Below are 26,938 nucleotides of genomic sequence, written 5' to 3'. Positions count from 1 at the left end.
TGCTATGATAAAATGTAACATGCTGAAGATGCTTTATATATACTGGAAATCTATTATGTCGAGATTGGTTGAAAAATGTTATGACTCCACACTAGTTGTGGAGAATATAAAAATGTTGTAAATACCTCGATTTTGCTAAGAACATATATATATTTATTCGAATATTCTGCATCACACTGATTTTATCATTCTAAAGCTAAGTTACATGTTTAGGTGGTTAGATATGTAATGATAAGAAAAATGTTAAGTTGTGTTGTGTATGGATCAAGATACCAGGATGAGTCGCCCCCAAACCAAAAAATTTTAAGTTCCTTCTAGATTACTTAGGTTATAAAACCAGTTGAAACTAAGTTGTTACATTATATGAGTTAGGCATTGGTGAAATATCTACATTGTTTGCTGATAGCTGTGAACGTATTAAGTTGTATAAATATTTATATTTATATTCTGCACTTTATAAATATGGTTATTTATTGTGTAAGCTCACCCTTACATTTTGTTTGTGTTAGCGTGTATGCTGCGATAATCATACGGTGGTACGTGAGCAGGTGTAACAGGTAGTGTGTTCATTTCCTATGCTGGAAGGTCAAGCTGAGGAGTGATTCGAATCTGACATTTTTTTTTTTTAGATTTGTAACTCTACTTCTTTTGTTAGTTTAGGTCTTAGTTGTGAGTTTAGACTATATAGCTACATGTTTAATCATAAAATGTAAATATTTGATTATAAATTTGTACTTTTGAGCTATGTGCCAAGCAACTCTTGTGTAAATGTTGTTAAAGGACAATTATATGTTTCGAGTTTTATAATCATGCCCTTGAGGGCTCACTTTGTCATTGAGATGTGAGTTTTTATTTTTCGTCGATCGTCCCAAGTTAAGTCTCGATTCTTTTTAAATGCTTAAAATTTTATTCAAATCATAATTGAGTAGTATGTTATAAATCCTTACCAAAAAGAGGTTGGGACACATCTCATCCAATTTCTGTCAAGAATTGCATTATTGTCTTTTTAATAACTTTTCAAATTTAAATTCTTATTTTTAATTCACCACACATTCTTTTAGTTTAAATAATTGAATCAAATTGTTTTTGGTCCTTAAAAATTAATCTGTGGGACATAACTTAGAAATTTCTTTAAAATCTCTTTATTATATTTTTACGGATATATTTGTCTACGAACATTGGTCCATATTAAAAATAAAAACAATAATTTGACTATAAATTACATTTGACAAAAATTTATTAAAATAAATTATATAAAAAATATAAAAAATATCACCATAAAATGTTGAGAATAGGAAAACTATTAATTAAAATCATAAAAAATAATATTATGAAGATTAAATGAACCTCTCGATTTATCCTTTCATTAAAACTTCAGGTTGTATTCAAACTTGAAATATATTGTTTTAAGTGGTTTAATTAATTAATTTAATATATTTAATATTTAAAGATATGCATCAAAACTTATAATATATTTGAAATAAAAAGAATACTACGGTTCCACTTAACAACTACTTTTAGTATCTATTAATTTATTTTTTAACCTTAATTACATTAATTTTTTATTTTTAATATATTATTAAATAGGTCTTCATCTTTATTTATATAATTAATTTTACATAAATTTTAAAAAATTATCAATAATTTTTTTTATCATCTTATTTTATTTATTGTTTTGCAATCATATTAACTTTTAAGAATTATATATCGAAATAAGTACATATATTTTTTAAGTAATATTTTTTATTTTATTTTAATAAAATATATTAAGATATTTTATTTTAATATTAAATGAACATAAAAATTACATTATTTTCTTTTAGTGATATCATGTATTAGATTTATTTTATTTTAATAATGTATATTAAATGTGTTAATATTTTTTTAACTAATTTAACTTGAGATAGGATAAATTTAGAATAAATAGAATTAAGTTATGAAGTTGATATATTATATGTTTTTATGTTTTAAAATTTATAAAAAAATATTTATCAATAAATTTAAAAAATAAATTTTCTTGTTATAAATATAGTTAGATATTTTTAAAAAATTTATATGTATTAATAATAAATAAAATATAAAATTTTAATAATTTTTATAACAATTATGATATATTGTATAATTAAATTTAGTTTAAATTTTTAAACTAATTTATATTTTTTAGTTAGTCAAGTTAATCATATTTATATGTGAATTTAAGTTATATTTATCACATATAACTATTAATTGCATTTAAATAAATAAATATATTTGTTTACTTGAATATTTTTTTAATAAATTTATATGTTTTTATCTTTTTCATACTTTTTAAAAAAATATATAAATTTCAAAAAAAAGTTTATCATTATTTTTTATATTTAAATTATATATTTTTATTTTAAAACACAATAATTTAATTTAAAATCTGCTTCTCTTGCTCTTTCTCTAACCTCCTTCGTGAGCACTTTGTGGTCTCTCCACAATTGATTATACGTGGAGACTGGCATATTTACTTAGTATAAACATTAGAATAAATGTTATCATTGAATAGATAAGACAAAAATTTTATACAATAATTAATACTTCATTAATTAATTATTTTAAAAAATAATATATTCTTTAAATTGCAAATAAATGTTACTTATTAGGTAGCATGCTATTACTATTAAAATAATCTAAAATTTTATATACATTATTATTATAATATCACATAATTAAAGGATGAGGCTTATTAAATTAGCATTTTATAATAAATTATTAAGACTTGCGTCAATTCCTAACTTTATATATATAATTATTAAAATTATAAATTAATTTTTATAATAATTTATATTATAGTAATAATTAAATAAGAAAGTGAAATTTACATATTCTATTAAACATATATAACTTAGTTTTTAAGTTTTTACTTTCATTATTTTTTATATATTCAAATTAAAATGTAGTTAATATGTAATTTATTTTAAAATTACATAAATAAATAAAATTTAAAAAAGAAGCAGACTAGTTTTTTTATGAGATTGGACTTTTTGGGTCCTCACTTCTCAAAAATTCAACTCTGAATCTGCTTAATCTTTGACAAAACATAAAGGACAAAAGCTTAACCTGTCGTCGATTCGGCCACATTGCCATTCCTACTATTCGTATTGATTTTATTTTATTTTATTATTTCAATTTTAACTAATCTGCACATAACAAAATATTTGCACTCGTTATTTAATTAAAAATCTTATAAATATGTGTCTTGAAAGTGTTGTTTAAAAAACTACTTAATAAGTTTTTAGATGTACATCGTAATGACGCAAATTATTTTTTGATATTCCAATGTCCACTTTTCTATTGGCAGCTGAGAACTGTTCAAACTTTCGAAAGGTTGAAATTTTTGCACCCAATGAAAGATCAATTTATTATTATGGAGAATCGAACTAAGCATATTCATTTAAGGAGTTAATCTTCTATAGTGTTTATTTTATCTATTCATATATAATATTAAATTCAAAACGTTATTTAAAAATCTAAATTCCTTATTATTTAGATACACTGGTATCATGCATGTGTGATGGATGATATTTCACTGAGAATTAACTGAGAGAAAAATTATAGTAAAAAAAAAAAGTGAGTTCAAACCTAATTGCAAATAATGTTAGGTGTTTGGTCTGAAAAGGACAATCCAGCCTTTGACAACATGTAAAGATAAAAAAAAAAAATGTCTCCTTAACTAGCCATTGTTTCGTTGGGTAGATTTGAAGGAAAGGGAAAGAAATTACGTTATGCATGGCCTAAAGAAAAGAAAATAATGTTTCTAAAAGCTTTATAGGAAATTTTTTATATATTATATAGTTTTTTCTTTAGATCATTTTTACAGAAAAGATCGATTGTTTACTTGGTGTACCCGTTGAGATGTCGAGGTTAGTCATGATTGAGAATTTGTTTAGTAGATACGAATATGATAGAATAAAATAACAGAGAGAAAGCTCGATAAGAATATAAAAATGAGATAGTCTTTTATTTTAGTTTTTATATATTCAATACATCTTAAAATAATAAAATAAACACATGTAACAGTAACTTATTTTTTTCTCACACATATTTTTCACAAAATAAAATTGATACTTAAAAGTTAAATGGGATAAAGGTTATATAATATAAAATCTCATGTTGAGAATATAATATATTATTTTTGAGTTATATAATGTATCATATTTTATTTTTATTTGATTAAAATGTATTAATATGTTAATTAATCCAATATGTAACGATATAAATTTAAAACATATAAAATGAAGTCATGATCAATAAAGGTTGGTCTGAGTGATAAGTGACTCGGTATCGCTTAAGCAAGATTTCGAGTTTAAGTTTTTGTGTATATAAAAAATGTAACTTGAGTCGGATTCATATTGTAAAAATATTTATAAATAAATTTTAAAGATAATTGAAAAAAATAATAAAATCTCATGTCATAAATATATTTATATATTTCTTTAAGGAATTTTAAATGTATGGATGATAACTAAAATATAAGTAATAAAAAATTAAAATTATTAAATTTTATTATTTTATAATAATTATGATATATTTTTATAATTAAATTTAGTTAAAATGTAAAATTTAATATATATTTTTTGTTTTCACCAAGTTAAGTGGCCTTTTTCATTATAGAATTGATGTTTCTTTCAAAGCAAACTAGTCATAAGGGTTTTTCTTTCTTTATTATTTAAAATAATGAATATTCTATGTTTAGTTTTTATTACTATAACTATGTATTGATTCGAATGATGTACTCCTATTTTAAATCTCAATTTAATTTTATTTTAGTGATATTTTAAATGAAAATGACATTATAAATGTCTAAAATGACATTATAAATGAAAATGACATTATTTTAAATCACCAAGTTAAGTAGCCTTGACATTGAGGAGTGTTGTTCACATTGCATTTATCATGGCAAAATATTTTAATATGAAGGCATTTTTTATTGACATAATCCAAATAACTCTCCAATATAGAGGAACACATTCTCAAGACCCTCGTCCTCGTATCAGGATGTCCTGCAACTAGCAAACACTATCAAGATGAAATGGGTGTCTCTTGACACGATACATCTCATCTAGAAATTTGAGTTCAATATCAATTTAAAATTTATTAAAAGAAGAATTTGAAGGAAATATGTTTTATTTCATTTCTTTTAGGGTTTAAAGTTTGAAATTTTTTTTCTACCGTCTTTAATTCTTTGATAATGATAATAATGCAAAAGATAAAAAAATATGTGTAAATAATTAATATATTGTGTAGATTGATTTATTTCTGTACTTTATTTTTGTTATTATCATATTTTATCATTATAGTTATTATTATTGTTATTATTGTCTACATCTAAAAACAAATTGTATGAATAATATGAAAAATCACAAATTTTGTGGATACACATAAGTCAAAAAAGTTTTTATTTAAAAAAATAATAATAATAAAAAATATATTTTTAAATTCACATAACAGCCAATTACTTTTAATTTAGTGATTGATTCAGCTTTAATATTATTTAAATTATAAAGATTTATTCACTTGTAATGTGCTAATTTGAACCTTGTGTAAAAATGAATTCATTTTTTATATAGTGTTAATTGATTGGTTGATCTACCCTTAACATTCATGATCAAAACAATATTATTAAAGGTAGATCAACCACTTAATGAACATTAATTTGATTGTAGCAAAAAGTTAAAATTAGCATATGACTAATTGTATTAATTATATTTTAGAAATTAATCATATAACTAATTTAAAATAATTATATTTTGGAAATTAATTAATTGTATTTTATTATTATTTTTAGAAAATAAACCTACAATTGTACAATATTTAAGTTAACATATGACTATTTAATAAACTCTTACGATTTAAATAATACTAAAAGTTGATTAACCATTGAATTAATATTAATTAACCATTTTTTTTCTCTTTTCTATACCTCATTTCTTTTTCTTTCCTCTTTTGTTGTTGCATAAATTTTTAATATTAGAAAGAGAAGAAAATATTTCAAGAAATTAAATATCAAAGTATCTTAGAAGGTGTTAATCTTTAAGATCCCATCTCCACTTTGAATAATTTATCACTAATAACCTTCATCTATGAAAGGACGGGACTCTTTGACATAAAGATGATACCTTTCATAAAAAAAACTCAATACCCTTTTTAAATCACTCTCTTAAACTCTTTTGTTCAATCTTTTTTAAAATCAAATTTTTTGTTAAAACTTTTTTTTGTTGAATTTTTATTTTGTTGCATTACTATAAAATTAACAATTGATGCAACAACAAAAGAAAGAAATGTTGGTGACAAAACTAAAACACCTAAATGTGTGTCTTTTTATTGAAATTTACGGGAGAGAAAAAAAAAAGGTAAAAAGGAAAAGAAAATGATGAAAAATAAAAGAAAATAAAAGGAGGAAGAAGATTTTGAAGGGGAGTAAAAAAAGGAAAGTGATAGGATGCTTTGTCTTTATTAAAATAGTTGTTAGTACCATATCTGTATTCGATGACAACATTGTTTAATTGTTACCTTATTACTTGGAAGGGGGGAGGGAGGAGAAGAAAAAACAAGTTGTGGAAGAGTAAGAGGACAAAGAAGAAAATAAGAAAACTAAAATTTGTTGAAATTCACAAGGTAGAAGATAAATAAGAATTTTTTAACAAAAAAATGACTTATTTTAAATATTTGTATAAGCTAAGGGACTAAAATGAGAAAAAGAAAGTTAGAGGGTCAAATTAAAACAAAATTGGGAGTTAATGGGCTTAGATACTAATTTAGTCTAATTTATATAGAATTTTTATTTTATAAGAACTTATTTAATATGAGTACTTTTTATACACTTAAGAGTTGTTAATATTTGAAACTTATTTATTTTAGAATTATTTATATATTTTACTTATTAATTCATATTATGTAATCTATTTAAACTATGCTTTTAATACTCATTATACTTTTAAATTGTGTTTTTAATACATAATATTGACAAACATAATGTGCATGTAGAGTCTATGTTAAATATGTATGATATTAATTAAATTTAATTTGACTTTTAATTTTTTAAGAATACATTATAAGTGAAAATGTGAATATTGTATATTTAAAAGATAGGAGACTACCACTTTTGAAAGAAATAAAAAAAATATTAAAATAAAATTGTGCATAAATTTTGGAGCTATTAAAAAAAAGATCTATGTAAATTTTCTAATAACTTTGTTATTTTTAAGTTGACAATAATTGATGGAAGTGGTCAACAATATTCTATTTTGAAGATATGCAATGATGAAGATATTAATTATATGAAAAATGTATATCCACAACAATATAACCATATGATAAGATAAAAGTCTTATCTCTTAGATCAATAATGTCATGTGAAAATAGTGCATATTTAAATGGACATTGGTCTTTGTACCTCTACAATTTGAGGGGATTTAGTTCTCTTTGTTAGGTGCTAGTACATAATAGGCTACTGAGTTATTAATATCAAATTATTATTTAAATATTTTAAATGATAATTTTTTACATTTTATTCTTTTTTTTATTAAAGTTTGCATATAGCCCTTACATATCCTTAAATTTTTCACAATTCCCTTCTTTACAATCATCCGACTAACTATGGTAGACCTTAACCTTTACAATGTCGTTTTCTCTTCTCATATCATGTGGAATATTATTTTCTTGTCACAAAGAAACTTTGTGAAAATAAGATGAAGATTGTTGGACTATGTTGTAGAAGAATGCTATGGTAGCACTCATGGCAGGCTTAAAGTCCTAAAAATGGTAAAAAAAGGTCGACACAATGTGAAATTGAAAAATATAGAAGAATAGAGCTTTGTTATAGAACTTATAAAGGTTAAAGGATTGGTAATTGAAGAGCTTTTGAATAGGCAATGACCAATGAAGATTTGAAAGTCACAGTCAAAGAGGAAGATGTAGATGTAATACCAAGAGCAAGAGGGTACACCTCACATTTATGAATTGAATGTACTCTTTTTGCTTCTTAGGCAAAGTAGGTTTTTCATCAACAACCTTAGTCACTTTAAAAGCATTTGAATCAGCCACCACAACATTAATACCATCATTGTTGCTATTATTATTGTTATCATTAGGCTTATGTTTGTTTTCAACATACCTATCATTCAACATGGACATTCTTAAATTTGGACTCTCTACATTAGTAGCATTCACTTTTGGCCCCCATCTTTCCAATTCCCAAGAGAATATGTGTCATCGTTATCTTAACTGTCATTTACCTCATCAATGATGTCGTTTTGAGGCCTTGGGTTGATGAAGTGAATGTGATTGGAGAGTGATTCGATGCAATAGGTGTAAAGATCTCAAGATAGGAAGGGAAATCACATGACAAGAAACTCTAAAGTTATTTGGATATAATAAGTTATGTAGTTGAGGAGAAAAGGATCAGTGTTGGAAGTGTTAAGTTGAAGTTCTTGTTGCTCTTGGTGTTCGTCCATAATGCTTAGAATCAAAGAAGCAAGGAGGTGATTGTTTGGGAATTTAATTTTAATTAAGGACCTTAACTGTAAATTTTAAATGATAAAATAAGATAGGGTTTCCTTAACCCCTCAAATTAGAAGGGTACCAAAGAAATATCCTATTTATTTTTCAAATTTTAAATTTCATGGTATTATCTAATATTAGGATAATATAAACATTATAACATGTCAAGCGCGCATTGTATATTGCCATTGTAAGGGAGATTTTACTTCCTTTGTAATCAAAGTTATTCTAAACAAGTAAATTATTTTTACATTATTTTAGTATATAATTTTATAACTTTTAAAATTATGTTTTCTTGGTAAAGAAAAGTGTGAGAAATGTCTCCCTTATGATTTTCATGATAAAGAATACACAAGACATGAATTTTTGAAGAGATGACAAGGATTTTAAATTGTCTATGAACAATCTTTTTTCATGATTTATTTCTTTTTTTCATCTATCATCAAAAGAAGAGAGTCTTAGACTTTGTTTGTAAGTTTGGAAGAAGAATGAATGAAAAATTTTGAAGGGTAAGGGAGGAAAAGAGAAAGGAGGGTGAAGGAGGTTAAATTCCTATTTTATTTTGGATGTTTAATATTAAGAGGAAAGGATAATAAGAAAATAATGTTATTACTATTTTATATTTTTAATTATATATGTCTTTTTTTATTTTTTTAAAAATATAAAATTAAATATTTTTATCTCTCTAAAAATTAATATTTCTATTTTTATAATTTTTTAAAAATTTCTCATTCTAAAAACTAGCATTTTTTTTAAAAAAATATTTTTTTTCTTGCAATTCTATTCTTTAAAAACCACATCACTTTTTTTAAAAATTTAATTTTTTTACCATTTTATTAATTTAATAATCAAATTGAAGAGAAAAATGGTAAACTGAATCAAATGTATTTTAATTATGGAGTTATTCCATGAAAACATTTGAAACACCAATTGTATAATCTAGTATAAGAGAACACATAAACATCTAGAGAGGGAGAGAAAAAAGGGAGACAAGAAGGAGAGAGAGATTGAGAGAACTCAAATAAAAGTTAATAATAAAAAGGATAAATTGGTCATTTTATTTTAGAAAAACTCGAATCAAAAGAGCTCAAGAAAATAAAGCTAAGATGACTTAGAAAAATACCTAACCTTTCTTCTCGTTTTTAATTAACTCCCAAATAAAGGTTAATAATAAACAAACCTTCCCTTCTCCTTTCCTCCCCTTCTTAGAATGACATCTAAACAAAGCTTTAAGCTATTTTTGGAAGAAGATTTTAGAGAGAAAGAGAAAGACCATATTTTTAATTTTAAATTAAAATAATTATATATCATTTATGATGATAAATGCACTATTAATTAAATTTATATAAATATTAATTTATATTTATATTTTAAAAATATTTATTTAAAATACAAAATTTATCTTTTCCTTCCCTCCACTTCAAAACTCGAGAAGTGAAAATACACAATAACTGTGTAATACTTTCTTGGGTTACTTGCTTGACTTGGATCATGCACTTTCCAATTTGATGTTGCCAACATCTAGCTTGAGCTCCTTGTTTGGGATGTGTATTGTTTTTCTTACATCCTAAATATTCTTTCTGTAAACCCTAATTAATTAAAAAAAAGTTAAAAAATACCATCTAATTATCAATTAAATTTTAATTATTTGGCCTTGCATTTTTTAAATTTTTTTATAAAATTATACACGATTAATATAAATTTTAATTAAATCAATTTAATTATATTTAGTATATCTCCAAAAAAGATTGTCAAGATTTGTCATTGTCTTTGGCATTCCTTTTGCCCTACAAATTTTTACATACACTTTTGAGTCACAAGACAAAAATTCACTAAATGTGAAAATGGGAGAAGGCGTTTTCTAGGAGCTCACAAAAGGGTTCAAAAGCATGCCATATGAGAAAGTCATATGGGTTAGTCTACAAGACAATAAATTTAGGTCTTTTGAAGTTTTAAAGTCAACTAGCCATAAAAGTTTAATTAAAATTTATGTTCATTGTCTTGCTTTCTGTTCCAAAGCATTGTTTTGTTCATTAAGCACATTAATCCTTTTAAAATATTATTTAGCCCATAGTTATCACTATAAGAAAAATGCCTTCTAATGAGCCTTATTATTTCCTATTGTTTTGCTCCCAAAACATGCTTTCTGTTGACGTGCTTCTCATTTACCTTTGCTCCTAATCAACAATATATTTTAAATAGGGAATGTGAGCATATAATTTTGCTGAGTTCTTGTATGTAACTTTAAATGGGTATGACAAACATATTCTTCATTTCATGGAGAGCACTCGGCTTTGACATAATAATAATAATAATAATAATAATAATAATAATAATAATAATAATAATAATAATAAGAAAAAATTGGAGAGAATGGGCAATTCCGCAACAAAATGACATCCCAGAAACTACAGATACAATACTGCACGCAAACATAGCATGACACATTCACACAAATACAAGTTTTTTTAAAAAAAAAAATATTTTAGGGAATTTTAAAAATTAGTATAATAGAATGTATAAAATTAACGTCAAGCAAAAATATTAAATTAAAAGATAAAATCAATATATTATAAGATTGAATATAATAGACAAAATAAAATATTTTATTTTAATATTATGATATTTTCATTTATATTGATATCAAATTCAAAAATAAAAATAAAAAATCTGACAAGGATACATATATTTGACACGGATGCAACACGAATATAACTGTTATTTCAAACTGTCCATGTTTCCTTGATAGAAAGAACTGGTCATGGTTTGAACAAATTTACTAAGAACTACCTGTTATAGAATAAAATATTAAATAATAAAATGAATCCATTTTTATTATAAATTAAAATTAATTTATGTTTCTTAATTTTTTTTAAATTATTTAATTTAACTTTTCTAAAATTTAAGGAAATAAGTTCTTTTTAATTTATAAATAAAAATATTCATTTTATATTTATTTTTTCTTATAAAAAATTCTTTAAAATTTTACTTAAATTGCGCCATAGTCTCAAATCATAACTCCTTATTCAAGAAATGTCATTGACATTGTTGAACAGAAGAAAGATACCAAACTATTTTCTTTCTAGAAATTACCACAAAATTGGCATTCTTTAGGTCCAGATTGGTATATTTTTGTTTTTTGGTAGCCCATATTGATACATGAAATTGTGGGAAAATTAATTATGACATTTTCTGTTGTAAATATTCATATAATTTAGTTTTAAGATGTTAATAGTACCTAAAATTGATCTTAAAAAGCACATCATCTTGACATTTTAGAAGGTCCACTAAAGCCATAACTTCACTGGAGATTTTATTTTATTTTAAGAGATTGATTGCTTACACATGCACTCCACATGCTCCTCCAACTTCACTCTATTATTTATTTATTGCTTTACTATATATTTCTTCCTTAAATTAGGGGCCTATCAGTACTGCATACAATTGGAAGGCACCTTCTCAACTGAACTTTTCATTTTCTTACGAAATAAAAAAAAATTGAAAACTTAGTCCTCACCTAATTTGAGATAAACTCTTATATATATGAGTCTAACTCTTAATTTATATTCAAGTACCCATCTTTATCTTGTGGTTGAAACTAAAGTGCACATGCATCATTGCTTGTTTTATTAGAAACTATGCAACTACAATGCGTTTATTATCATTTTATACAGAGAATGTGAATGTAATGACAATATATTTATTGGAGGGCACACTAAATCAAGAACACAAGAAGAAATAAGAATAAAAATGAAAAAGCCAATAGATAGTTAAAGTAAAACTAACAATTTTTTTTTTATGGAAAACCTAACATTGTTTTAGAACTATTTTATTCCAATTTTGAATCCAATCGTTTTATCACCACATTGAAAATTATCTTTAGTCGCTAACTTTGCCTTCTATCAGTTGAATCCATTCATTAGCATACACATTACACACGGTTGATACTTCCACTTTCAACGGAGTAAAAGCATTTTGAGGAGCCCCGCAGTCCATCTTCTAAGTCCAACAACATAAAATCTGAAATATTATTTTCCATGTTGGCTGTTGTGTAAGGCCTCGAATTCATGTATTGATGCACATATTGTTGAAAAAACTGATAAAGTTGATGCGCATATATGACAATTATACTTCATTGTATAACTAATAAAATGAAATATATTACAAAGATTCAAGTTACAATAGCCACAAAAACATAAAAAAAGTGTTGTAAACGCATAAATTATTCATATATACTTTCAAATAAGCCACACTTATATAGAAAAAAGTAACTATATAAATCAGCTATGTATAGCTTCAAACAGTCGTATAGATGATGTATCATCATTACAACTCTATTCCAACAAGTATGAGAACAATACTTACAATTTTTTCGCTAACAACTTATATGGATATACTTTCATTCTCCCTAAACAGCAAACAAGCAAAAAGATTAAGAAACTACCATAAATCTTTGAGTATATAACAGTGGGTCTCACAAGGGAGTACTAAGCGAAACCTCAAATTTTGCATAAAAAATTTTTAAAAGGGTTTTTTTAAAAAGATTTTTAGTGAACCGATTTACATTGACCTGACCCAATAGTTGTGTGATGTGCCGCCCACAAAAGTCACAATTCAACACTGATTCTTGTGATTCATGCGATTCCGACAGCAATTTTGGACAAAACGTATATTTCCCTACGATTTGTATCTTTTAATTCCTGAACCGCATCGAATCGGAAGTACATTGATAAGTGTTAAACATGACACATAACTATGTGAATTAAGGTAATAAATTGCATTATTTTACCCTGTATGAGCACAATTTTCAGGAAAATAAGTAAATTTGATGTCATCTATCATTGCAAATGAAATTTCTTTTGGTGCTTTTGCGATAGATTTTTGTCTAATTTGTATTAACTCTAGATTATTTTGTCCTTCCAGGGAACAATGAAAATTTTTTAAGTTCAATTTTAGACAAGAGAACTGAACTTGAAACTAAGAAAATTGTTACAAAAGTATATTATGGTTGTGTGTAGCAATAACGTGGTTTCAGTGTCAGGCACACTTATTCTTGGAGAAAGGCCAATCTTTGTCCCTCCAGCGTTATCAAGACTGGAAACACCACTTTTAGTGTTTTTTTTTTTTTTACTTTTCCAGTTTCATGGAGTGGAGAATTTTGATTCTTTTCTCCAGCATTCTATCTATCAAACATTAGGGTCGGTGGATATTCAAATTTAAGGAATTAAGTTGCAGACTTATTAAATCCTAATGATTTTTCTTTTCTCTTTTTCTTATGATTTTCTTTTCTTCTATCATGGGGAATTAGGTTTTTAGGTTAGGGGATGATGAATATATGAACTTCTTGTATATTAAATTCTTACATTTTAATTCAACTTTATTTCTTTCAATTAAGTGTTTGCTTCTATTTTTAATGTTTTTATAGATTGATTAACCATTGACTGATGTCAAATTTACTTAATAATTGAAAAATTAACTAGTGGATTGGATCTTGGAGTAATTCATCATAGTTGTTGATTTTCTAGAAATAACAATTGATGATTATGTCATCCTATAAACTCTTAAATCTAGTTTATTCTAATTAAAAAAACCTAATGAATTATGATTCTTAATGTGAAAGAAATGAGCTAATTATTATGGATTTAAAATAGCCTAATATAGTGAATTTGACTAGATTTTTAATTGTATGTTAGAACTTGAGTTCAAAGAATTTGACAGCTTGAAATGAGGTTTTGGGAAGATTCTATCTTCTAACTCTCAAATTCTTAAATTTTACTCCTTTTTATTACTTTGCTTTATTTTCTTTACTTTGTGCTTGTTATAATGACCTCGTCCTTCCTTTTGAATCTAAATATAAATATTGATAATCCTGTGAGTTGGTAATTGACTCACCCTAAATCCTAATATAAATACTGTGGACATTTATGGTTTAGGGTTACAGTGCATGTATCTTTAGACTTTATTTAAGAGATTCGAAAAGTTTGCACAGACAGAGAAAGGGCAGAAAGAGAAGGATTTTAGGAGTAAGGAAAAAGAATGGACGGAAGGGAGAAGAAAAGCTGACAAAACATCTCTTATTTTGGAACTCCGAACAAAACAGAATACCAGTCCTCATCAGTTTGAGCTGAGTTGTTAGGTAGGTAGGAGAAAACCTCACATTAATTTTGCTCAGTCAATCTTAGAGACAGTGCTTAAGAATTTTTATTTTACAGAATATAGACACTTTAGAGCATCCAAATGCGACGTTTAATTAAAGAAATAATTTATTAGAGATAATGATAGAGGACCATTGACCAAAAAGAAAAAAGGGGCCCCAGCAAGCACGTGAAACAACAATTAATGACTATACAAATTCAAAGATAAATTAATAATTTAAAACTATATTATTCAAAATTTTGTCTGTTTATGTTTAGTACCCTTTTGATTACCCGACACGATAGCCATCACATTGGTCAAAAGCGGAGTGCACTAATCTATTATTTCGCATGAGGGTCCTAATGATTGTGTTTAGAGCATGGTCAAAAGTACATTGTGGACTGAACTTGTTATTTTTCACCCATGTAACCTTTTGAAATTTGAAACACAGATAAACGAACTGAGCCAATGCAACATAATTATTTACCATTTTTATCAATTGCATCGGCAAGGAAATAAAATTCTGTAGTCTGCAAGATTATAACTTATCACAAATTTTTGAATGAAGCCTTGATGACAGAACAAGATGTTAAGTCTTACATGCACAGCTAATTTTTTGAACTTTGACATAAGAAATAAAGTTGCACCACACCTATAATTTCCTTTTCATAAAAAGAGAAAAAAAAAAAAAGAAGCCAAAATTACCCATGCTAGATTACATAGAAGCAACAACTAAAATGCCAGCGACAAAAGAATACAAAAATTGGATTGAATTGAATCACCATACTTGCCACATTCATCTAACTGTTGGAGGACAGGAAGAAAGCAGGGCATGCTCTGAAGACCATTTTGCTTGACACACATGATCTGAAAGACCTGATGAAGTTACTCTGATTACCAAAATTTTGACCTATGCAGCTACTGAAGGTTCCTGCATCAATGAATAAACCATGTTATCACACAGGATTCAATCAATCAGACTTGACAATCAAGTATTTAAGGTAGGAATTCAAACTAGCTCCTCTCCCTTCCTCTTCAAACCAATATATAAACTCTCACACACAATAATACAATTTTCTATTCCACTCAATATACGCTTTGCTTAACAAAAGAATTAATTTTTTTCCATCTTTCAGACAGACATTGCAAATGCATCCAAATCCAACCTTTGCCGTCAAGTTTGAAACAGCCGTATGGAATTTTTCTCTAGTTTTAGTACTAGCAACATGTCCAGCCTTTGCCACCTTGCTAAAAGCACCATTTAACCATGCTGTTCCGGCAGTCACGTATCTGCACGCGACAAGGGCAAGTTGTTAACATATGTATCTTTTCATCAACATACAAATAATAATCAATCAATGGTCAAATTAAGTTGCAAGTATCGTGCATATTATATATATTTTATTTATCTCCAACCAACAGTTCATCCAGGTAGGAACTATTGAAACATCTAAATTTCTTTCCTTTACTATTTTGTATTTCCCTGTTGGGTCCTACTACAAAATCACAATGCTTTCCATATATAGAAATCCAGGGGCACAAAAAGAGATCATGTATCAATTCAACCATTCCATACCTGCTAGTTTTGACAGCTGATCCAGTATCATTCAACTTCCTCTCAGCTGCAAATATTGCTGCCATTGTTTTATCAGAAACATGAAGCCTCTGATCCACATTCTTCACTTTCTGATTCACTACAGAAATGCCAACTGTCAATTTCTCTGTCAGTCCAACTCGCTTGTCAAATGAAATGACCTTTGCAGAAGCGTTAGCAGTCAACTGATGCTTTTCATCAAATGCTTTAGCTTTGTTCACAGCATCTTGCCTTATTGCTGAACCTTTTGCCAGCATACTTGTAACCACATCTTGTGCTCTACTAAGGTACATTTTTCCATTGGTATGGTTGTTTTTCTCCTCCTGAAAGGGATGTAGTACAGTATACCATAAGATCAATTAGACAAAAAAAACGTGAAGAATTCTAGACTTCTAGTAATTATTGCCTAGCTACAAAATAAACAGGATGAACTACTGAAGATTGTACGCAAGTAATGCAATGATACAATTCAAGAAGCCCTAAACAAAGTTAGATTGTCATTGGCATGCTTAAAAAAAGTAATGATTAGGACTTTCTTCTCAAACAGTTGTTCTGTCAGAATTGCAATGTCAAAGTAATCCGGTACATTCAAAACACAGTCAAATTGAACAACAATGCCCTTGGTATAATAAAACATTGAAAATATAAACAAGATCAATACCATTTTAGCCAACTTCAAATGCCTATAGAGCACAGCTATTAGGAAAAAACAATCATGCTAAATCTTAAATCAGGATTTTGATTCTTACCTCAATATTTAATGAGACATTTTCAGAAGGAGCCACATTTATAGCATTTTCCACCACCCTTACTTCCTGCATAAATTACTTTTGATAAGCTCGAAATTTCAAATCAATATGTTTATACCATATAAGAGTTCTCAGTATACTAACCTGCATCTCACGATTTGGTACATAGTTCTCAGCGGGAGTTATACTTACAATCTGGTCTACTATTGTTGCTCCCTGATAAAATGACAGTAAAAGCTTCAGTCTAACAAGCCATGAAATGTTAGACAACGGGCTAGAAAAGGAAGAGATACTCAATGATAATAAATATATAATAATAGACACTGTAGAAAATATAGCCCTTCTAATGCAACCAAATAAAAAATTTTAGGCTCGGTAATTTGGAAGTCTAATGGCAAGAAAACTGTCTTTTCTAATTAAAATGTGAGCATAAAGCCTAATATACTGAAAGTACAAGAGAACTTATCTATGCTAGCAATCTACTTAACTGTAGCTATAAAAAAGAGATCTTGATTCTTAAGGATTTCACTCTTATTAGTTTCCTTCTAGAGTTCAACTTTATCTGACGTTGTCTTTCAGAACCTTGATACCCCATAGTACCACGCTACCATGTAAGTGATGTTTTCTTAACCACCTATAGCAACACTTGCAATCCTACAACACATCCCAGTACCAAGTACCTACCATGGCAACATGAAGAATTATTCAATAATAAAAGTTATTCAAGTCCACGATGTGCACCACTAAGAAACCATAACACTATGCCTATGCTTCTCACTATGCTAATTCTAATCAAGAAACTGTCATCATTGAACTCAAAACAGAAACTTCTATTTAAATTCTGCTGCAAACACTACTAAGTCACTATAATTTGATAAAAAATAATGCTACTTTCTAAGTTTCAAAATGAACTGACTTAAACCCAATGTAAGAGTTAAAAAAAAAAAGTTAAAAACATTCCCTTCACTGTCTAATCATCCTTTCCAAAATTGCTAAGTACCATTTTCAAAACATGGGACTCAAATCCTACACCAAGTGAAAACTTATTTTCCATTTTCTAAGAATAGTTGCTATAAAAATGGCTACAAATCAAACTCTATAATTTACCACAGCTCTAGCAAAATTATAAAAATAGAATAGAAATATTACCGATAACAATAATGCAATTTCAAGTGCTTTGGGATCTTTAAATGTCACAAACGCAGTCTTTGATTGCCCATGTTCACTGAAACAAACAGAAACAAAAAACGCAACTATAATACGGATTTAACTTCTCTCAGCAAATCATGAAAAAATTAAAAATAAAAAGGATAGCAAAGGAGAAAGAAAATAAATTGGGTAGACAAGTTAGCCACCTCAGGATCTGAATATGTTCAATTTCTCCAGAAAAGGAGAAGAACTCATGAATCTCTCTCTCACCAGCTAGATCTGAAAGCTGCTTGACTTGAACCGTCCTCGTCTGAAATAATAGTCAAAAGAAAAAAAGAGAAAGACCCAGAAACAGAAATTCAAATAAGGCTCCACGTAGAAGAAGAAATGAGAAAAAAGATGGGATTTTGAATTCGAAGTCGAAAAGAAGAAATAATAGCTTGTTACCTCAGTTACCTGCATTGCTATTTGGGGTAGCGAGAACTGTACTGTTCTGAACCTTCAAGAGAGAAAGAGAAGGATTGTGTGTGGTACGTTGAGAGTGATTTTATTTGAAGTCACTGAAGAGAATAGAGTTCCATTGAAGAACAAAGAGAGAAAGAAGAAAGAAGAATGAATGTATGATTGTGTCAATGTAATCATGTCATGAGGTTAAGACCAGAAGGGGAATTTAGAACGGTGCAGTTATTCTCACGTTAATTCCGTAATTGTCCCTTTACTTGTTTATAACTTTCTTGATTAACTTTTTTTATTGATTAAATACAAGAGTCTTGCTTAGCTGTACTCTTAAAATATTGGTTATAAATTAATAAATAAATAATTGTAAAAAATATATATTAATAATGTCATATTTATTTTATTTATTTTTAAATTAAAAATTATACAAATTAATAATAATTTTTTAATTTGTTTTTATTAGTGAGTCTTTTTTATATTTAAAACTTTATATCAATAGAAGAATATCATTAAAAAGTAATAATTAATACTATCTTTCAAGTATTACATGAATAAATAAATAAATAAAGTATTTTTAATATTTTAATTAATGTCCCAAAAGCATTTTTTATTGTTTTTAAATATGTATAAAAAGTGACCATCCCAACTTAAATGTTAGAAGCACTATTCCAAGGGAAATTTATATGAATGATTAAAAAGGATTATTATTGCTGTTTATTAGTCCAAACATATACAATGCAATGCCATGCGTGGGGGAGTAAACGGTAACATTTTAAATCATTAAAATAATTATAATTTTTTAAAAAGTGATAATAATTATAAATTATAATTATAAAAATAAGTTTGTTGGGTGAGAGTGTTTTTTATCATTTAAAATATTTTAAACAGAAATTATTTACATAAAAGTGACAATAAATACTTAACCATAATAATTAACACGCACTTATTTTATACGCTGTATGTAACCTTTACTTTTGCAAGACGAGAAGGACACCAAATCTTAAGAAACCCAAAAATTGGGTTAATGACGAGGTTTTTAAGTAATTTGCAAAGGCTTCAGGTTTAAATCTTACGTAGCCAATGTACTAAAATATCTAAGATAATTTTTGTGTAGCCAAAGGTTTATCTAGTGAATTTAAAAATATATATAATATCAATTATTAAATGAGATGGATGTCTGAAATAATTTTTTATAAAATAATTAAATTATTTATTGTGCAAATAATATTTAAGGTTTAAAATATTTTCTTAAAAAAAAGTGTGTGTGTGTGGCTAGACTGGATTAAATTTACCATGAATAAAAAATTTGAACAAACAATAAATAGCATAAGGAATCTAGTTATCTAGCCCACCAAGTGGCTGCTTACAGAACAAATAACCAACATCATTAAAACATCGCAATAATGCTAACTGTAGACAAATAGACAACATTCGGTGTTAAGATAGAAAAACATTGTGCTAACGCCATCAATGTCCTTATCGAGAAGAAAATTCATAATAGAGTCGTGCGACTTGGGACAATTCATACCGAATAACGTCATGTTCTGGAAAAATGGTAAAAGGTCGCACTTCCAAGCCCTCTCTGTATTTTCGTTCTCAACAAAGGTGAGCTAAAAATTTTACTTTTTATTTCCTATATCAGTATTTTATTATATTTTAGTGTCATTAAATAAACCATTCGTACAGAAATTAAAAACATTTTTTAATATAGTAAAACTATTTGAGAAAAAAAAAATTCTTAAGTTATAACAGTGCTATGTTTGAAAAAAAAATTATATTATTAAGGGGTGTTTTCTAAAATATTATAAGAAAAAATTTAATATTTCTTTCTTAAAAAACTGTAGTTGGAAGTATATGTTTCAACTAAAATTTGGATGATCATAAATTATTTATTTTTGCACAAGTTTTTGTGAAATAAAAAAAATAAAAAACACTTGCTTCAATTAAAATGAAAATAATTTTTTAAGACTTTTTAGAAAGATTAAAGGATCCTATTTTTAATCAAAAAATTAATATTTTAAGGAAATTTGTCAAGTTTTACAAGATCTAAAAGTGTAAAAATTAGTTGAAAAAAGTGTCTCAACATACTTTTCTAAAAATTTGTTCAAAGTTTAAAAAAAGTTACTTTAAAAAACAAGTTGAAGATAAAATTTTATTATAAGTAAAATTACTCTTTTTGTCTTTTAACTTTAAAATAAAATTTACTTTTATTCTCTAACTTTTTTTTATTCATTTTCATCCTTAAAGTATGATTTTTTCTTCTCACGTTAGTCTTTTGGTTAACTCTATTACATAACCTAACAGAGATGTCCTATGTGGTGCTGAAGTGGTTAAACGTTGTTTATTTAATTCTACGTAAACTTTTTTTATTTAAAAAATTATTAAAAAATGGTGAAACTTTTTTCTTTCCTCTCTTCTTCCTCTTCCTGCAGCTCCCCATCCCTTTCCCTTAACCCACCAGCCTTGTCTCTCCCTTTCATAGCTCTCCTTTCCCTTTCCCGCTCCCGTAGCACCCCTCCCCTCCCCTCCCGCAACTCTGTGTTTCCTTTTATTTTCTTTTTTGCTCTCTAACCTCTCGTTCTCATCTTCGCAACCTCCTTTTCCCCTTGCTTGTAGCCTTCTTTTGTGGTAAAAGTAATTTCCAGATTTAATTTTCCTTTTGAAATATCTGATATTAAAATCTGTTAATTGAAGTATCATTATTTATTAAAAATGTAGAATTAGAGTAAAAGAAATACAAACTATAAATTGATCCATTGAATAAAATATAGAACTTGAACCTAAACTTTGTCAATGCTAATGTTCTTAAGTTTTGGATTTAAGCATTTTCTTTTAGAGTCTTCTCTAGTAGAATTATATTTTTAATTAAATTACTCTCACTTGCCTTGAATAAAACATTTTGTTGTATGAATGTTTCTATGAGTGTATCTACCTTATGCTCTCTATGTTTTTCTAAGGATGTAGTGATAATTGGCGAAAAAGTTAATAATAGTAACAAAGGAAAGACAATTGATGTTGTTCATGATAATTATCAAGTTGAGGTTTGCATAAGATATTTTTAAAAAAATTTCAGCAGATTGTTAGTGGCATGAATAAAAGAATAAACAATTACTCTACTTTTCAATATCTATAAGTATTATTGATTTATGTAACATTAACTGATAACAAAACATGATAAACTTCAAAGAAAGAAGTTATTAGAATTACATACCCCTTAGCGTTTGAGCCTATGCCACATTCACTGCAACCATTGTGCATATAGTCTGTCAATCTATTCAAGAACCTCAAGTAAGCATTTCTCTAATGTCTCCAAAACAGTGTTGATCCTTATAAGTCCCAGAAACCCATGAAGTATCCTATGCCCATGCTCATGTATAATACTTCATAGAAAACTGAAATATCATATGTTTCATGCTTTGTTGATTCTTGAGGCTGTATTAGTATCTCATCATAAGGATAACTTTTATTGAGTTGTGGACCACAAAGATTAAGATTTCCTTCAAAACTAGAGGCATCAAAGGTATGCAACTATCTTCCAAAAGAGATTTCTCCAGAGAGAGAGAGAGAGTTGTTTGACAAATCAAACACAACAAGATGGTTAATTAAGGAATGAGAAGAACAAATTTTGCCAAAGAAACCAATCCAAGCAAATATCCAATCTCTTTTGGTATTTCACTCGTTAAACTATTGCATGAGATATCAATGCTCTTAAGTCTCACCTGTGGATCCTTGAATCCATCTTCCACACCTTTGCACATCAACATTATGTTGAGTGTATAATCATCCTTAGTAATAGTACCATAATTTTCTACATAAGTACTATTGTACTAATATACATGACTTTGAATTTCAGTTGAGTTAATGCTCTTTTTAGACAATGCTGCAAAATTTGTTAAGCATGACGAAATTCCTTTTGATAAGTTATTCCTTGAAAGATCAAACAATTGAATATGCCTTAAATAACAGAGATGGATGGAAAGATTTCCAGAGAAGTGATTCCTTTTCATGCGCAAGATTATCAGTTGCTACATACTTTCTCTAATCCATGATGGTATTGGACTTGAGAACAAATTTTCACCCACATCCAATAGCATAAAATTGTTGCAATTCTTTGAAGTGGAAGGTAGTTCACCCTTTAGACTATTGTTTCTTAAAACCAAAGCTTCCAATTTAACAAGGGCGCCCATAGATGGTGAAATCTTTCCAGGCAAATTATTATTGCTTAAATCAATAAACAATAGTAACTTTAGAGATTTTCAACAATTTGGTATCTGGGTGACACAGAATGAGCTATGTATATAGTGATGGATCACACATTTCATAATTATTTGTGAAGTACTTTCAAAAATAATGATACTATCTTTATAGTTTATATTTCTTTTACTTTAATTCTACCTTTTTAACAAATAATGATGCTCCAATTAACATATTTTAATATCCAATATTTTAAAAGGGAAATTAAATCTGAAAATTGCTTTTGCCACAAAAGGACTGAAAGCAAGAGAAAAAAAGGGCTACAAGCAAGGAGAAAGGGCGTTGTGGAGATGAGAACGAGAGGAGAGAAGAAAGATTTCAAAGAGGAAAAAGGAGAACAAGAGGGAATGCAGTGTTGTAAGAGGGGAGGGGTGCTATGGGAAACGGAAAGAAGAGCTATGAAAGGGAGAGACAAGGCTGGTGGGTTGAGGGAAAGGGATGGGGAGTTGCTGGAAGAGGAAGAAGAGAGGAAAGAAAAAAGTTTCACCTTTTTTTAATAATTTTTTAAATAAAAAAAGTCAGGATTAAATAAACAGCGTTAAGCTACTTCAGCGTCACCTAGGACGTTTTTGTTAGGTTATATAACAAAGTTAACGAAAAGGACTAAAGTGGGAAAAAATAATACTTAGGACAAAAATAAGTAAAAAAAAAGGTTAGAGAACAAAAAGTGAATTTACATTGGTGACTAACAAGCTACCTATACAATTAAGTATTAAATTGTGAAATTCTCATTATGATCATGTAATTTAAAATTAATTAACTTGAGAATTTTAATCACTTTAGTAAGTAAAATATATACTTTGATGTAATTCTAAAATTATCTATAAATTTTATGAATTCTGCTTCTTATCTTGCCATGAAGTCACTTGAAGCATGACCATGCTTATTTTTTTATGCATGGTCATGCTTATACTTGATGCATGGTCGTGCTTCCTGATGCAAGGTCGTGCTTCCTAATGCATGGTCGTGCTTCGTTGAAGCATGATCGTGCTTGTTCTTGATGCGTGATCCTGCTCCCTGATGCATGGCCTTACTCCCTGATATATGGCCCTGCTCCTTAATACATAACTCTACTCACATTATAGATTCAAAATCTAACATTTCTAGCTTCCAAAATCTTAAGATTTTCAATTATTGAATCCTTAATAATCATTCAACATCAAAATAACGACAATCTATCATATAAAATACCTAGGGTTCATGTAATTTGGGAAAAATTTTAACGGAGAATCAATATTTTATAGAGAATCACGAAATTCACAACCAAATCTCTGATACCAACTATTAGATTTTAATCCATTATGTAATTTCTATATTTGATCTAACTATTATGAAATTACTATTCTCATTTATCTTGAATTACATGGTTCTCATAACAATATATATGGTTTTCACACAATCAAGAGCTTAGAGAGCACTAACCTAAATTTATTGTTTCTTGATATTGCCTCTCTCTTTGATGTTGTTGAGCTCTTGGTATTTTTTCCAACTCTTCCTTCCTTGTTTAGCTTATGTCTGATTGTTGAGAGAAAGTTCCTTTCTTGCAATTACCGTGAGATGTGAAAATGATAGTCTGAGTAATAAAGAATATTGTAACTTCTATTTGGTAACTGCTCTCTTATTTTTATTTGAAAGAAGAGGGGAGAGTTTCCTTATAATTATATTTACAATTATATTCTCAATAACTCTATATTTTATATTTAACCATCATCACATTAAATCATTAATTAAAGTCACGCTATATGTTACATAGGCCATTATAATGAGATTATTAAAATAATCTAATAATAAGCAAAATCTATATTGATCTTCAGCAAAACCATGTAATTGCAGCACTTCTGGACATGAATACTAAGTGTGGAAACATGGAAAGGGCATTAAAATTGTTTGAAGTAATTCCTAAACAAGAACTTGTCTCTGTGTTGTTCTATGATACAAGGGTTGCCAATTCATGGCCATGGGGAGGAGGTTGTGGATCTGTTTAATAGGATGTTGATGGAAGGGCTTACTCCAGATGAGGTGGCTTTCACATTCATCTTGACAACTTGTAGTCATGCCAGGCTGGAACTACTTCCAGTCCATGAAGTAAAAATAATGTATTAGTCCTTCACCTTATCAGTATGCGTGTATGGTTGATGTTCTAAGTCAGTCAGGGAATGTAAGGGAGGCCTATGAATTTATAAAATTAATGCTATGGGGAGCCTCATGCTGGTGCTTGGGGTGCACTTGTTGGGGCATGTAAACTATATGGTGATTCAGAGTTGGGAGAGATTGTTGCTAATAGACTTTTTGAGCTAAAGCCTGAAAATGCAGTTAACTATGTGCTCTTGTCTGACATCTACGCAGCAGCAGAGTGATGAATAGATTGTTTCCCTTTTGAGAAGTAAGATGGGGGAAAGAAGAGTGCGGAAGATACCTAGTTGCAGTAAAATTTAGTCCAAATTAAAGTTGATGCCATGCTGCTTCTTGGAGTTGGCTTTAGAACAAGTCATGTTGCTCTAATAAGAAGAAGTTGTTCTATATTCTAGTGTCATTCATTCTAACTCATAGGAAGCAAAATTTCGCATGGTGTCTTCTGGCTCAACATACAGTTTTGGTCTCATCATTTGTCCATTACTCTCCTCTTTTACTTAATAGTTAAGGAATGTATTTAGGGGTTCCATTTTTCGCAAAATTAGACACTAGATTGAAGTTTTACAAAAATAATTTTGGAATGAATCAAGAATCGCTCCTAAACTAGGTAAACAACTCAAGATTTTGTAAAGACATTAAAACGAGGTTGAGTTTAATATCATGTCTATCCCTTTGACACTAAGTAGGCATTAAAAGGACACTAAGGTGCACTAAGATACACCAAGTAAGCATCAAGAGGACAGTAAGGTGGCCAATGCCACACTTTATTTTACTAATGATGATTCAAGGTACGCCAATGGCCATAATTTGCTTATAGACGGAGGCTTCAGCATTGTTAATCGCTCGTTCCATATGTTTCAGTACCCACCATCTTGATTTTGTCTCCTATGAAGAAGCAAGAGATATTATGTGTGGTAGTATTTTAAAACTTACAATAAGGACTCATATATTGAGCTACTGCATGTTTATCACTATGGCCTCTAGCTTAGGCTTTTTCTCTAGCTTGTATATTTGTATTATTTTAAGAAATCATCCTATTTGAGTCAATACAAGAATAAATCGAAATACTTCTGTATCAAAGAGAAAAAATCTTTATGTATAAGAATACAATGGTGTTAGTCAAAATTTGTAGGCACCCCTAATTTGTGGCTCAGTTTTTCAATTGGCACTGGCAAGCATTTAATTTATATAGGCACCGCCCAAAAATGCATCGAATTGTCAAAATTTGCTACAGTAAATTACTGTAGCAATGTTGAAATTTTAAAAAGTTACTGTAGCAATTTTTTTGCCTATAAAAGGCAATGAATTAACGAAGGGAACGATGCACATCATTCACAGATCTGTGAGAAAAAATACTGAGAGAAAATTGAGAGTGTTATTTTGTAACTCTTATTCCATTTTAAGAGAGTATTTATTGAGAGAAAAAAATAGAGAGATTTATTACTCTTTGTCGTCATAATTTTAGAGGACTTTTTGTATTCTTCCTTTTACATAGTGGAATTATTCTGCTCGTCGTCGTCGTTGAGTTTTTTTCTCTGATTTGGAGTTTTTTTCACGTTAAAATCTTATCTCCATTATTCTCTTCCTTCTCTTTGTTTCCAATTAAATTCGATCCAGTCTTCTGCATTGCTTTGATACCCCCAACAAGTGGTATCAGAGCTGTTATTTAATTGGAAATATTAAAAATGTCTACCGTTACAAAATTTAACATTAAGAAGTTTGATGGCAAGGTTAGCTTTTCTATTTGGAAAGTCCAAATGAGAGTCATTCTCACTCAGAATGGATTAAAGAAAGCTTTAGATGGAAAGTCAAAAAAATCGGCTTCCATGACCGATGAGTAATGGGACGAGTTGGATGAAAAGGCACTTTCAGCAATCCAACTTTGCTTGTCCAAGGAGGTTTTACGTGAAGTGGCCGACGTAACCACCGCTGCGAAATTGTG

At 28.1% G+C, this 26,938-nt stretch overlaps 1 protein-coding gene across 1 annotated transcript; it reads right to left on the bottom strand.

The window, feature by feature from the left end:
• Window positions 1-11,969: 11,969 nt before the first annotated feature.
• LOC113861991 (binding partner of ACD11 1-like) lies at window positions 11,970-18,846 on the bottom strand. The gene is made up of 8 exons (XM_027495135.1): window positions 18,601-18,846; window positions 18,360-18,463; window positions 18,154-18,229; window positions 17,149-17,220; window positions 17,005-17,070; window positions 16,238-16,578; window positions 15,828-15,951; window positions 11,970-15,592 (listed from the first exon to the last, which is right to left on the bottom strand). Exons 1-8 carry the CDS (start codon window positions 18,613-18,615, stop codon window positions 15,572-15,574), a joined length of 819 nt encoding a protein of 272 aa, XP_027350936.1. The 5' UTR covers window positions 18,616-18,846; the 3' UTR covers window positions 11,970-15,571.
• Window positions 18,847-26,938: the final 8,092 nt, after the last annotated feature.

Source organism: Abrus precatorius, unplaced genomic scaffold (genome assembly GCF_003935025.1).
Source record: "Abrus precatorius isolate BTA unplaced genomic scaffold, Abrus_2018 Scaffold3, whole genome shotgun sequence".
Classification (NCBI taxonomy): domain Eukaryota; kingdom Viridiplantae; phylum Streptophyta; class Magnoliopsida; order Fabales; family Fabaceae; genus Abrus; species Abrus precatorius.
Note: the sequence above shows the minus strand (reverse complement) of the source record. Positions and strands in the feature narration are given on the sequence as shown.